At 37.4% G+C, this 14,905-nt stretch overlaps 1 protein-coding gene and 1 long non-coding RNA gene across 3 annotated transcripts in view; one reads left to right on the top strand and one right to left on the bottom strand.

The window, feature by feature from the left end:
- The window catches only part of LOC140625575 (uncharacterized), a 48,535-nt gene extending 46,015 nt beyond the window's left edge, over positions 1-2,520 (bottom strand). Inside the window, exons 1-2 of the long non-coding RNA XR_012024921.1 lie at positions 2,463-2,520; positions 919-977 (exon numbers count right to left, since the gene is read on the bottom strand). This is a non-coding gene — a long non-coding RNA (uncharacterized lncRNA). The remainder of the gene's footprint in view (positions 1-918; positions 978-2,462) is intronic.
- Positions 1-14,905, top strand: part of PLCL1 (phospholipase C like 1 (inactive)) — a 328,672-nt gene that overhangs the window by 268,403 nt on the left and 45,364 nt on the right. For both annotated transcript variants that reach the window (XM_072812891.1, XM_072812892.1), the window contains exons 4-5: positions 9,027-9,102; positions 11,585-11,694. In XM_072812891.1, the coding sequence (XP_072668992.1) occupies positions 9,027-9,102; positions 11,585-11,694 (186 nt within the window). The remainder of the gene's footprint in view (positions 1-9,026; positions 9,103-11,584; positions 11,695-14,905) is intronic.

The following is a 14,905-nucleotide window of genomic DNA, read 5'->3' as shown; positions in this document are numbered from 1 at the left end:
TATTTAATCTTTTACTAAGTCAGTTGGGGGGTATGCTTTGGAGAGCAGTTGATTATGTTAGCATGACCAGGATACTAGTGAAAAGAACTAATTCCTATCTTTAATCACTCTTGTAATGGAATCAGTACACTGGCAGGTATCAATTAAACCAACCATATTGGGTTGGACTAAACAGATTCTGTCAGTGTTATTACAGATATATTGAAGCTCAGGATAGGAAAAAGTTGTGGTGTGTTTACAGTCTCCCCATGTAGTTTGGCTTATTGAAATCAATTTAAGTTGAAATTAGTAAGTAATAGAAACTCTCTATCACTCTCTCATTGTGTAGTTTGTGTTGAACTTTATACTAGTTTTCATTTCAAAAAGTATGTTGGCTTGTATAGTAGTGGAACACACACACACACACACAAAACCAGCCTGCTGACAGGTGCCAAAATAGAGCTGGTTATTTATAAACGAGATATCGTACGCTTAGTGCATTGAAATTTCTTCTACTCGTGGGTGTGGCAATGTCTTCTGGTACATTTTTTTGTATGTTGTGGTAATTGTCAGCATCTTGAAGGTTGGCAACATTTCCACTTGGTACCAGAGTCCTAAGAACACTGGACATCAGAAGTGTATCAACAAGCTGGCTGCATCACAGGCTTCTTCTCTGTGAAATATGGTCCATGCATCTTCAAAGTTCACTTTGCATTTCTGAATACTCAGACAAAAATTCTGGAGATGGTTCACCATGGTTAATAACCTGATAATTTTATGTATTAACTAAAGGTTAATCATAGTGGGGTAAAAATGAATATTTCTAATGATTATTCAAGATATAGTTGAGAACTCTATCTTGGAAATAGAGCAACTATAGAAAAGAAAAGGTGAAATGATCCCTTTACGCAGAAAGCAGCTCACTGAAGTAGATCTTACCAGTATCATAGATGTGGAGACAAATGTCCTTTTGCCTGTTCTGTGTGAATTCTCTTGTCCTGTGCCATCATAAATCAAGCATGGAAATATGACTCAGAGATTTTCCTGGGACAGAAAATACTTTGTTGCATACATCAATACATCATAATACATCAGATGCCATGGACTTCCAGTGAGCTTGCAAATGTTCTGACCTTATGTGTGTACCGTTTCACCGAAAACTAACAGTCTCAATAGGATTAATTTTGCTTAAAAGCAAAAGATGCAGATTTATTAGTAGTCCATCTGATTTAAAGTTTTTAAGGATATTAAAAATTAAAGGATATTATGTTCATTCTAGCTGGCAAATATGCATGTAACAGCAATCAGATTTTAAAAGGTATTGAGTTTGGTAAAATTTAGGTCTTATTTTGAATTATCTAGAGAACCAAAAACTAAAACCCAGTGTTTCGCTTGGAAGGAAGGTACGAGTTTGATTATTTTAGTCTTCTTAAAAGGAGAGAATAAAATAGATCTAGAGCAGATTGACATATTCTTAAGTGATAAACTTTCCAAATTAGATAACACCTTCCTGAAAGAACAGTGGATGCCACTGAATACATTTCTTTCTAGGTTTGATAGGAAGAATATCTATGTGGTTGATGCCTTTTGCAAATTAGACAGAAGGAGAAGCAGTCAGGACGAAATGTATTTTTATGATACTTGGCAAATCTTACTTTATTAATGTTTATCACTGATTTATACTTCCAATAGAAATTCTATACTTTAATATAATATTAGTATCACAATGCAACTCGTAGCATAGATCTGTTCCTCAAGAGCCTGGATTCTAGTCTAAACTATTTCACTAACCAGCTCTTTGGTTTTAGGAAAGCTCATTTGGGCCTCAGTTTTTTCTTTTACGAAATGGGGTTTTCTGTGATAGGTGATCCTTATGGTGATTTCTAAATATAAAGTTCTGTGGTTCTAGGAATTTGGATATAATCAGGAGAAAATTGGAATCTGTGGAAGGTTTATGAGTCATGTTATGAACAAAAGTTCATCTCTTCAGTACCATTCAATAGTTACATTGACTCAGCAATGATCCTAGGCAACTAAATTCTCTATTGAGAAGAGCTGTAAGGATACTTTATTCACACAGATTGGACACTTTAATCCATCTCTGAGTAAAAGCAGTAACGCTTCAGTAAAATTTTTATTTTAAATAAATGATTTTGATCTTAACTGACAACTTTACATACCCCTGTTCAGGACACACCGAATGCTTAAAGTCATGCTAATCTTTATCTGAGTAAGTCCTCTATTCTTTTAGATTCAAAGTCATGGTATGGAAATAAGATCCATTAGGAGATACTCATGTGACAGAGTTAAAGAAAAGCTCTTTGTATTACTACAACAAGCAAGACAACTGGGAGCTGAGACTGAGACATCAGATATGTAAATCCAGGACACTCCCAGATTCTATCAATCCAGTCAACTTCGCTTTGGCTGGTTTAGTACACTGACTACCCAGCTGGAGGATTATACGAGGATATGTTTCTCACCTTCTCTCCTTGGCTTTTGCGCTTTATATTTCATTCCTGTCAGGATCTGTAGAGAACTAGGAAGGAGATTAAACACAAATCAACCATTTTTCCTTCCTTACATCTTAGATAAGCCTGGGGGAGAGGCTGAAATTGTTGATTTAAACGTGGTTTGGAATTATTGGTGTATTTTGGCCATCCATCTTATTTGTTTTCTCTACAACTGCTAATAATTGAAAGTTGACTGCAGAAAATAGAATAAAATTATTTTTCTAAGTACAGTGGAAGCTGTTACCATAGAGAAGATGATCAAAAGCCCTCATGAGAAAAGTCCAAATGAACAGTGACTTTAAGTTCTGGGAATATTAATGATGAGTATTTCAGAGTAATAGTTATGAATTTTTTTACTAAAGGATTTCAGGTTATCGTCTAAGGAATCTCATAGGGATGCTCTTCTATGCTGAAGGTTAAATCACACTTGACTATCTCTTTACAAAATGATCTATTAGACAAGGGGAAAAACAACTTCTTATTTGTTAACCTATGGGGTTAACAAATAATTACTTGGGAGATTTTGAAGAGAACTTGAACATTGTTGAATGTTTTGGTCCTGAATTTAGTTTACCTTAAATAAGTAGTGAAGTTTTTATTTTTTAAAAAGATTTATTTATTTATTTGAGAGAGAAAGAGAGAGAGACTGAGTGAGTGTGAGCAGGGAGGATGAGAGCAGAAGAGGGAGAGAAAGTCAAGCAGACTACTCACTGAGTACAGAGCTGGATGCAGACTTAATGCCACAACCCTGAGACCATGACCTGAACCAAAACCAAGAGTCAGAGGCTCAACTGACTGAGGCACACAGGTGCCCCCATAATAAAGTTTAAAAATTCATTAACTTTCTGATATTTGAGTAATGTATTTTCTATAGGTATAATTCTCTTAAAAGCTTTGTGTTTATTTGAAAGGGAACTCAGAACATTAAGATTATAGAAAAATGGAGAAGTCTAGACAAAAGACTAGAGATAAAAATAAAAATAAGAATTCCAAAAGACAGGGATGCCCAGGTGCCTCAGTGGTTGAGCATCTGTCTTTGGCTCAGGGCCTGATCCCAGATTCCCGGATCAAGTTCTGCATCGGGCTCCTTGTGGGGTGTCTGCTTCTCCTCCCTCTGCCTGTGTCTCTGCCCTTCTTTCTGTGTTTCTCATGAATAAATAAATAAAATCTTAAAAAAAAAAGAGTTCCAAAAGATAATTCTAGGTTTGAGAAGTAATCAATAATAAATAAAATACCATATTGTGTGTATATGTGTGAGTAATCAATATGTAGAAGAAATAAATGTCACACAGTAAAATAGAGAAAAGGTGATTATATAAATAAATGATGAATCTATGAATATAGGTAACTAAGTTCCTGATCTACTGGAATTACAATTTACTGGGGAAATGAAGGGTGAGAGATAACATAAGTAGATAATTAATTGTAATTTGAAATAGAAAATAAGAAATTTTGTAAGTGGATTAAAAACATAGAATATTCTTGAAATTTGGAGGTGAGAGGGAAAGGTAAAGGGAAATCAGGACACCAGTGGAAGAGAGGCACTGATATGAGTTTTGAGGCTGGTAGGATTTTGACCAGGCTTAAGAAGACTTCTCTAATAGAAAGAAGTGTGTAGAAGGAGGAACAAGGTGCTTGGAGAAGCATGATTCACACAAGGTCCTAGGAGAATTGGGAAGCCAGAGAGGGGGAAGCTCCTGGGGGAAATGGGAGGATGTGAATTCTGGGTTAGAAAAATTTTACTTCACATAATAGGCAAAGGAGAAAATGAGAAAGCCAGGAAGTAACTAGTGCTATGCTTTTGGAAGATGATTCTGGAAATGGTATTTAGAAGGAGTAAGGTGGGAAGAACCAGAACCTGCCAGTAGCCGAGCAGGGATTCAAAGCCACCTCTGAGTGCCTCCAAGGATGCTTTGTGAGCACTTGGAGAAAATAGGAGATATTTCATTTTTTGGCAGGAGGAGGCGTTAGAATGGGAGAATTAAATGGAAGAGAACATATTTTTGAAGGTGATGATTGAGCTACAATATAAGTTGAAAGATGGGTCAGAGAGTGTGAAGAAAGGCTTATAAACCAGGAATGTTGTGACAAAAGAAGGAAACAAAGGGTGACTGACAAAATAGGGGGAGCTCACCTTCAGGATGCATGAGGCAAAGAGAATGTTGGAGATTGGAACCTGGAATTCTGGATGAGACAGAGAATGCTGGAAATTACAGTACAGGTATCTGGTAGTCTAAGCATCTCCACCTTATTTGTTCTCCACAAATAGCAAAGGGGTGATTAAAGGAGTAAATGAGGGGTTTAGTGATAAAAGTATGGGTAAGCATTAGACAAGCAACACTGGATGGTGATCACCCCAGGAATAGTAACAGCGGAAATCTGTCATCACTCCCAGGCCCAAAGAGGAAGGTGAGGGAGCTATTCCTGGTGCTCAGTAATATCTGTACCTGGTAGAGATACAGCTCACTTGACAGGAGCTGTGGCCTTGTAAAGAGGAAGCTGTGGAGCCACAGTCCAGCAGGGAGTGAATGGTCAAGGGAATAACTACCCTAAACCTTTTCTCCTCCTGCCTCCTGCCCATGATCCCTTGCTGATGAGTCCTCTTGGCCAGTCCCAACAGAAGTCAGAGGTGAGAGAGCCTGCTTGATGTTGCCCACAGAGACCAACCTCCCCAGCATGGAACATGGCAGAGAGTACATCTGGAGGGGTGAATAGAGAGGATCCAACACAGGCAACTCCTCAGTAAAAATTTGAGAGTGTATTCATTCATAAATGATATAAACTTACTAACATACCAATTTATACACTATAAAACAAATCAAGAATAGAAATTAGCATTGGATTTTAAGTTTTACTTACAGATAATAAAAATAAATCTTTTTGCTCTTCCAATGTAATTGAATACATTGATCTAATCCATTGTCATGGTTTTCCCTTGTCTGTGTTGCTGAGGAAGAAATCATGATGTGAGTAGAATCGAGGAGCTGCTCTGCCATCTTCACATTTTTGCTTGTGCTTGGATAATCTTCATTTTCTTCTCAGGAATCCATATTGGGGAAGTTTAGTTTATTTAGGAGCAGATAATATAAATTACAGGCATATGTAATTTGGAATATTCTGGAAGAAACTAATAAATGAGTAATGCTGTTATCCTTTCTTCCATGCAGAATTCCCTTCTTCCTTGTCTTATCTCACTTACCACATTAGGGACACATGATCTTGACTTGGCAAGGGGCGGGGGGCAGGGTCAATCTGTAAAGCTTAATTTCCATTCTAATTTTACGGATAAATAAACCTGAATAGAAGTCCTCATTATTTCTCCTCACACCTCCAAGGATTATTTTGTGCTCCTTGCCCCAGAGTGCATGTACCTCCCTACTTTGGAAACCCCTATTATAGACTGTTGGAAGTATAAATCTGGAATTTAGGAGAGAAGCCAGGGTTGGGGACACTGGCCTTGAAATGATCTTCATGAGTACAATATTTCATTGCTCTAGGAATGGATGAAATTACTAAGAGGAGTCATAATGGTGAAAGGAAAAAACTGGAGAGATGAGGCCTAGCAGCTCAAACAGGTCCTACATGTATGGATATAAAAAAGGTGAAACAGGTAGTACAGGAGTCAGAGAAAGAGTAAAGCTGAAAATGAAACAGGGTCCCATAAATCAAAAAGGAAGGCTGACCACAGGTGTCAACTGCTGAGTTGGGAATGAATGAGGACAGAGGATGGACCAGGGTGTAGTTGATGATGAGGCCAAAGTTAAACTTTGAAGGTCTTGATGGAAACTTGCTTGAGTCAAAGCAATGAGTATGGGCTAATTTTTAAAGGGAGGATTAATGGCCAGTAGAATAAGTTGTTATTGTTTGCTTACTTTAAAGTAAGAGGTGTATGGAGAAGGGAAAAAAAAAAAAAAACAAAACAGGAGAGAGGTAGAGATTTTGGATAAAAAAAAAGAAGGGGTCATTAGTAATGGATTTGTGAGGGAAGCAGTGGAAGCAGAAGTGAATGTCTAGGTAGAAGAGCACAGCAAAGAAAACACTTTCTTCTCAGATTATTATAAAGAGGGTATGTTTTGAGATGAAGGAAGTATATTCCTTTTTTGCTCAAAAGTGGGGAGACACCTAGTAAAATACTGCAAAGAAAATAGTCTACAAATCAATAGGTAGAGAGTTTTTTTAAATTAAAGAATATATTCTCTACTGACAGCAAAACCAAGAGAAATGAGTGTTAAGATGTCAGTCAAGATATTATCAAAGGAAATCAAAAGAAATTATCAAAGGAAATTATCAATCCTATTATTATATTTAGTTTTTCTTAAAAAAGGATAAATCTGAATCTGTTTGAAATAGATTGATTATGGGCATTCCCTCATTTTTTTTTTTCTGAAAGGCTGGGCCAGGTGACTTTGAAAATGCTATAGTTCAGGCTCAAAAGACTGCAGGTCTGTGAAGGCATGCATTCTCTCAGGGAGCTTGGCCAGGCCAGACAAAGTTAGAGGAGTGCTATTTTTTCATGAAAGTAAGTGGGGTTTTAATTCCAGCTCAACAATTAGTTCTATTTTTAAGACAATCTTAACTCTTGTAGGTCTTCATTTCTTTTCTTTTTTTCTTACTTTTCCTTTCTTTCTTTCTTTTTCTTTTTCTTTTTCTTTTTTTTTCTTTTTTTTACAAAATTAAGGGAGTGGTCATGATACCTAAGTTTCTTTTGGTCTTATAATTAAATTATTCTAAAAAATGTGTATTACCTATTTTGCTTATGTTAAAGTCACAAAATGTGTCCATTATTTATGAGTATTTCCCTTGCTTGAATTTCATAAAAACATTTTGTCTACTACTTAACTATTGCAATATCTGATAACTTTTGAAAGTATAATAAAACTCAGTTGATGTTACATCCATGGATGCTAAGCTTAGAAAAGACTAGATGGTCCTCATATTAAATCTTTCTCTGCTTGTAAGTTTTATTCACTTGGAAGCTGTAGTAAGTCAGGCTACTGTTAGGCATTTCGTAAGGTGTTATTCACTAACTTTCCACTTCATCTTGGGAGTTGAAAGTGTTAATGCAGTTAAAATGTGTGACCCAGTCTAGACCTTCTTGGATATCTGCTTTTATGGTTTTGGTGGTCAATTTGACCCTCCAAATAACTTACTTTAAACTACCTCTTTAGGCAGAAAATATGAGTAATTCAATTTTGTTTGGTTGAATTAATTATCATATTTCATTCATCCATTTGATTAGACTTCCCTGCTAGACTCTGAACTCCACGGAGATAGAAATGTGTCTGGTTTTGCTCCTTAATGCATCACACTCCTTGTACTTACCACAGTGCTTACACATAGTACCTTCTTAGTAAATATTTATTAAATGAATGAATAATATGATTTTACTTCTATGGAGTTGTTAGGCATTAAAAAATTTGTGATTCAATACTCTTTTCCATTTAAAAATTTGTAACCATAAACCACTTTATATTTTTCAGTGATTGTACAAGACTACAATCTGTTTGATAGCATTTAATTACGAAAAATGTCTTACCCAAGACCTTTATATCCACTTTGGATTCTGCCTTGAACTCCTTTCAGAATATTCAGACAGACAAAACAGAACAGCCAGATGGAATGGGGCAACACTTATTGGGAATAGAAGAGTGGCTGGGAATTCAAGAAGTATTAGTTTGTCTAATGGTTGCTCTTCTTCAGGCACTTCAAGAGAGCCACAATCCCTTGTCATCCTGATTACAACTTCTTTACCAATTATCATCTTCCCTCTTCTTCACATACAGATTTTTCTTTTCTCCATCTTGCCAGCAGTTGTCTTATTTCCCCTATTTCATTTAGTCTATTAATTATTTCTTGGACACCTTTGTTTTCTACCCAAAGGTAAAGAGCAGAGATCACCATTTCAGTGTTATTGCCTACAATTTCTGTTAAATTGGTGGCTCTGAAATCTGACCCATTCCTCATTCTTGCCAATGGAGCAGGAGCCCTTTTAGAGGGAGAACCAGACCTCCACCAGCTTTGGCCCACCCAAATGCAAGCTTCTAACTTCACTGATGTGTTCAGTTGTCCTTTAGGTCATCACTAGGTGATTCCCTATTCTGATTCTTGTTGCTATTATTCCAGTACCATTTGCCTTGGTATTGCAGTAACTTTTGGAGTGAGGGAGTAGAAAAGAGGTGTTCATAAATGTGATCTGGGACTTAATGAATGTGTATACATTTATTTAACAGTTATTTGGCATTCATGGTGTGCCAAGTGTGTCACATGACTGAAGTAATTATAAGGTAGGTGACTCTAACGTTAGTCTAGCTAGAATGGATGGAAGTTGGGACAGACCCCAGTTATCTTTCTTTTTTTTTTTTTTTTTTTTTTTTTTTTCCCAGTTATCTTTCCATCTCCTATCTCTTGTGGTTAAGACCATGGTTCCCCATTATTGGTAGCATTAGGTGTATCTCTGTATGCTGTCCTTCCAATGGGCCAGTTTAAGGACTTCTAACAACCACCTTTTTTTATGTTTTGTTTATTTTGTGACAGATGATTCAAGAGAGCCGATTTCTCATAGAAATGGCAGATACAGTCCAGGAAAAGATTGTGCAGTGTCAGAAATCAGGTAATCCCCATGCTTTGCCCCCTTTTCTTTAGAAACTTAATGATAATTTTTGGTAGTTTTTAAAGTTTCTGTTGTTACTCTTAAAATTCAAATATTTTATGCCATAGTTAATACTTTTGAAGTGAATGTAAGTCTTTGTTTAGTACAGAAGAAATTGAGGTGACAATAGGTGGGTTGTATGTATATAGGGGGTAGTGTCTAACAATGTTTAGAGAGGTGAAGGGTTCTGAATCTACTTTTGTAGTTTGCAAGTCTGTCAAAACCTTTTACTATACATTGTCCCTTTAGGACCCCTCATTTTTATAATTCGAGCCATAATCCTATTAATGTCCTAGGCTTTTGCTTCATTTATTAGTCATTATTTTAGATTTGTTCTTTCTTTAAGGATGGGATGGGTCACATAGCTATGACCTATCTTTATATTTATTTATATTACCTTCATCCATGCTCTGTACTTTAATATTTCTTGGATTTATATTCTCCTGGATTCCTATGCACAATGATTATGAAGAGGAAGATGACAATAGTGACAATTGCTTTATATATTTGCACATAATATTCTGTGCACACATACTGTTACTTAGTCCTCTTAACGCTGCAAGGTAATCACCATTGTATCCAATTTACAGATGAGCCATCTGAAATTCTGAGAGATTGAGTGAATCACTTGAGATCCCATATCAACACAGGGTAGAGCTGACCTTTGATCCCAAACTAGACTTTAAAAATGGTGCTCTTCACTGACTGGTCCACAGGCTTAAATGTTTCTGTTGACAGAAAGCACAAAAATAATACCACATACTTATATAATGCTCTTCTATGCCAGACACTACTTTAAAAGCTTTATATGTGTTGACTCATTTAATCTTTACCACAGTCCTTTGAGGGGACACACTCTTTTTATCACCATTTCACTAGTAAGGAAACTGGATTGCAGAGTTTCAAGGTCTTGCTCATGCTTATGTAGCTAGTAAGTAGTGGAGCCAGAGTGTAAGCCCAACCCCAAAATCATGCTCTTACCATGTGCTATATTTGTTATACTAACACCAGAAAGGTTAACGTGGCTTTTAGCTGCATTAATAAAAGTAAAGTAACTAGACAAGGAGGGTGGTGGTAAATCCCCACCCTCTGTGGGCTGCTTCAAGCCTAATGTGAGTATGGTGTTCCTGGATGCAGATCCCGACAAGCTCAACTCCAGTAAACTATGCAATGTAGAGGCTTTGCCTGGATGTCATCTTTAAAGGAGAGACATTGTTAGTAAAGCTGAAACATGCTAGAATCTTTAATCTGGAGAAAAGACTCTGGTGGAATTTATCTAATATCTTTCTTCAAATGCTAAAGGGCTGTACAGTGGAAAGAGGATTAGACTAGCTGGTCTGGGTCTAGCTAGCATGAAGGGGTAAAGGTTCCAGGGAGAGAGACTTTGGCTTGATATCACTCATAGCTTTCCAAAGATGTCATAAACTATCCAGAAGAAAGTGTGATTCCCATCTGAGGATGATGACATTTTTTTATAGTATTCAAGATTAAGAAATGGTTCAGCTAAAAATAACTTTAAGGCCATTACCAAATCTGAAGTACTTAGGTGTTTCCAGGAACACATTTATAAAACATCTTTTTATTTTTACCCAACATTTATTGATTAACATTGTTATCCATATGGACTCCAGGGTCTACTGTCAAGTCATATGGATGGTTTATGTGTAAAAGTAAAATAAGTGCATCTATCACATATAGTTACCTGTCACACATTGTCACACATTACACCATTTCACATAAAAACCTGGTAGAGGGATCCCTGGGTGGCGCAGCGGTTTAGCGCCTGCCTTTGGCCCAGGGCGCGATCCTGGAGACCCGGGATCAAATCCCACATCGGGCTCCCGGTGCATGGAGCCTGCTTCTGTCTCTGCCTCTCTCTCTCTCTGTGACTATCATAAATAAAAAAAAAACAAAAACAAAAAAAAACCAAAAAAACCAAAACACCTGGTAGAGGGACACCTGGGTGGCTCAGTGGTTGAGCGTCTGCCTTTGGCTCAGGGTGTGATCCTGGAGTTTGGGATTGAGTCCCACATCGGGCTCCCCATAGGGAGCCTGCTTCTCCCTCTGCCTTTGTCTCTGCCGCTCTCTGTGTCTCTCATGAATAAATAAATAAAATCTTAAAAAAAAAAAACAACCCAGGTAGAAGACAAACAAGACACATGTAAGCTATCAGAAGAATTTGGTTCTTAACCTCCTAAAAAGGAGGTTTATGTCTTTATCTATAGCTCCTGGCTGTTTAAAATCTAATTTGATATAATGAATTGATTATTGTTAGTTTGCCCCTAAGGATAACCATTGGTGGGGATGAATAAGATGTAAGGGAGCATTTGAGTCAGGGATTTCAAAATTATGAGAGAAGGACAGGAATGGGGAATTTTTCATAATAAAATGCCTATTTTTATGAAACTTATACTAAGAATTCTGGTATGTTCTTTTTTAAAAGGGATGGAATTCCATGAGGAACTTCATAATCTAGGGGCAAAAGAAGGCTTGAAAGGAAGAAAACTCAACAAGGCAACTGAGAGCTTTGCTTGGAACATTACAGTACTGAAGGTAAATGAAATTCCCAGGTACCCTCTTTGCCTTTATTTTTCTCCTGCTCATCTCTCCAATGTGCAGAGAGGCATCAGTGGTTAAATGCAGTGATTGGAATTTTGAAGTAATATGTGGCCTAATCACCAGGTTCATGCTCTAAGTGATGGGGAGATTGACATACTTTTCACCATAATAGGGCAAATGAGGTTTGTGGTAGAGGCAGAGGACAGGGCGACCTAATTCTACCACCCGGTGTTTTTACTCACATGAATGCTTCTGCTCAAGTCAATATAGCTGTTCTTGTTTGTGAAAAGAATAATGCCAAATGTTGTGGGAAAAGAATCCAGCACAAGTGATTTGGAAGAGCTTTAGACTACAGAATATCTGGAGCCATTTCGGATTATTTTATTTTAAGAACAGTCTCTAAAAATACATTTATTTTTGCAAGTAGCTTTGGAAGTCAGTTTCTTGAGATTATGATTTGCTCTGCTGAAATTTAATTTTAGGATTTTGAAGTAAAGATGCCACTTTTCATATTTTCTTATGTGAAAGGAACGATGATTTAGGCAGTTGGAGTAATTTATTCCTGACAGTGTGTTGGGAAGAAAACAGCCATAAACAAAATTAATCATTGCTAATGTTTAAAGAGCACCTACTATGTGCCACATACTGTTTTACAATCTTTGTATAAATTAACATTATAAGACAGATAACAATTCAATACTGTTATTATTATATTTTAAGGATTTTATTTATTTGAGCACATGCTCCTGCACATGAGTGAGGGGAAGGACAAAGGGAGAAGGAGAAGCAGACTCCCTGCTGAGCAGGGTAACCCAATACAGGGCTTGATCCCAAGACCCTGGGATGATGACCTGAGCCGAAGGTAGACACTTAATAAACTGAGCCACCCAGGTGCCCCCCCAATACTATTATTATTCTCATTTTATATGTGAAAAAACTGAGGCATTAAAAATGTAGGTATAGGGCAGCCCAGGTGGCGCAGCGGTTTAGCACCACCTTTAGCCCAGGGCGTGATCCTGGAGACCCAGGATCGAGTACCACGTCGGGCTCCCTGCATGGAGTCTGTTTCTCCCTCTGTCTGTGTCTCTGCCTCTCTCTTTCTCTCTCTCTCTCTTTCTCTCCCTGTGTGTCTCTCATGAATAAATAAATAAAATCTTAAAAACAAAAACAAAAACAAAAATTGTAGGTATATTACTCAAGACCGCACTACTAGTAAATGATGGAGGTGGGGTTTGAACCCAGGCAGCCTGGCGCCAAAGACATGTATTTAACTTACTCTGTTGAAAAATACGTTTATGTGAAAGTGCTAGGTGAACTGAAAGATATAAATGTTTATTAAAAATTCAGTTCAGAAATATTTGTTAACCTCCCCTATGTACTGGGCTCTGTGCTCTGCATTGAGGATTCACGGAGAACAAAAGAAGTATAGTCCCTGACCTCATGAATTAACAGTCTGGGGGCAAGGAGTGGGGTAGTGGGAAATAGGCATCATTTGCTTAATGAGCAGGGAAGACCTATAGCATTAATGTAAGGTGAGCTTATTTTATAATGTCGGAGTAAACATGGCAGCGTGAATGCTGATACCAAACACTTTCTGGTCAGCGGATACTCATGTGAGTTTGGAATATGCCAATCACTGAGAAAGGTGCTATGGTTACAAATAATAAAAGAGGAATACTTGGGCCTCTAGGACTAGTCTGCAAAGGGAGACAGATCTATAACTAATAATAGCCATCAGTTATTCAGTACTTAATATGTGACAAGCACACATGGCTGCGTAGTTTATATACATTTTCCCTTTCCTCTTTGTGATAACCGACTGACCTTGCAGTGACTCCTGCTGACCCTGGTATGACTCTCTCCATCTCACAGATGAGGAAATTGAGGCTTAGCCAGGTTTAAGTTTCTTGCCATCAGCTAGTAAATGGCAAAGCTGAGATTTTTAACTCATGCCCATGTTTCTACACTATACTGTCCTCTTGCCTCCTATAAAACTCAATCCATGTGACTGAGTCTAGGCAGCCTTGATCAGGGGTGCAGCAGATTCTTTGTGCAGATTGCCAGAGAGCTCTGAGGCTTTAGCCAAGTTATATAATCCCTCTGAGGGTTGACAATAACATTAGTGTGACAATGATATTAATTCCCTGGGTTTGGTGAGAATCAAATGAGGTAATACATACAAAATATCTAAGTCAGAGTGCATAGAACTAGACACTATATATAGACACACGTATACGCTATTACTTTTGCCAGGTGAGGATGACCATTGGAGGAACAAGTTTGTTGTTGTTGTTGTTTCTTATTTTATTTTAAAAAAATTTGAACTTAATTAATTTTTATATTGAGATATAATTTGTTTCTTTATTAACCTGTGACTTAAGCCCATTCAGTGTTTTCTGAGGTTTGTTTCTACGTTTGTTTGATTTAGTGACAGAGGCAGATTGGTAGATGGGGCTGAGCAAATGCTGTACACATCATTCTAAGACAGACTTTTTGAAACATGACCAATATTCTACTATTATAGCTCATGTACTAGCTGCTGGTATTTTAGCTTGAGTGCTAGGAGCTTAAACAAGAATAGTGAATTTTTCCAAAAATTTTAATATTTCCTTTCCCTTATTACATTTTGTGGGCTTGTTAATGAGGTGCTCTTTCCACAATTGCTGAACAAATGAACGTCTTGGATTTTTTTTTCTTTTCTTTCTTGCTTTTTTTTCTTTTTCTTTTTTTTTTTTTTAGAGAGAGAGAATACAGGGACAGAGGGGGAGGGAGAGAGAATCCCAAGCAGGCTTCATGCCCAGTTCAGAGCCTGCCTCAGATCATGAATGACCTGATCCAGAATCAAGAGTCAGACACTTAACTGACTAAGCCACCATGATGCCCCTGGAATTTTAATTTTTAGCCGAGGGACAGAGGCTGGGCTCCTTTGGAGACTGTGTAGTCTCATGGTGCCTCTCTGAGACCTCCCTTTATATCTTGTATCTTGAATGCGAAGCTCTTAGTTCTCGCTTTATTCTCCAGCCTTCCTGTTCATTTTCCAAGCTCCTAACATCTTTCAGTAAATGCTCATTTTCTTAAGTTTCCTAGATTCAATTGACATTGCTTACAACTGGTTGAATGAGTATAAGCAAACTTGTAATACATAATCACTGCATTAGTAAAATATGGCAGGGCTCACTATAATATTGTACATTGCCAACTGAAA

Source organism: Canis lupus, chromosome 36 (genome assembly GCF_048164855.1).
Source record: "Canis lupus baileyi chromosome 36, mCanLup2.hap1, whole genome shotgun sequence".
In the NCBI taxonomy this organism is placed as follows: domain Eukaryota; kingdom Metazoa; phylum Chordata; class Mammalia; order Carnivora; family Canidae; genus Canis; species Canis lupus.
This window is presented reverse-complemented; position numbering and strand designations above follow the sequence as displayed.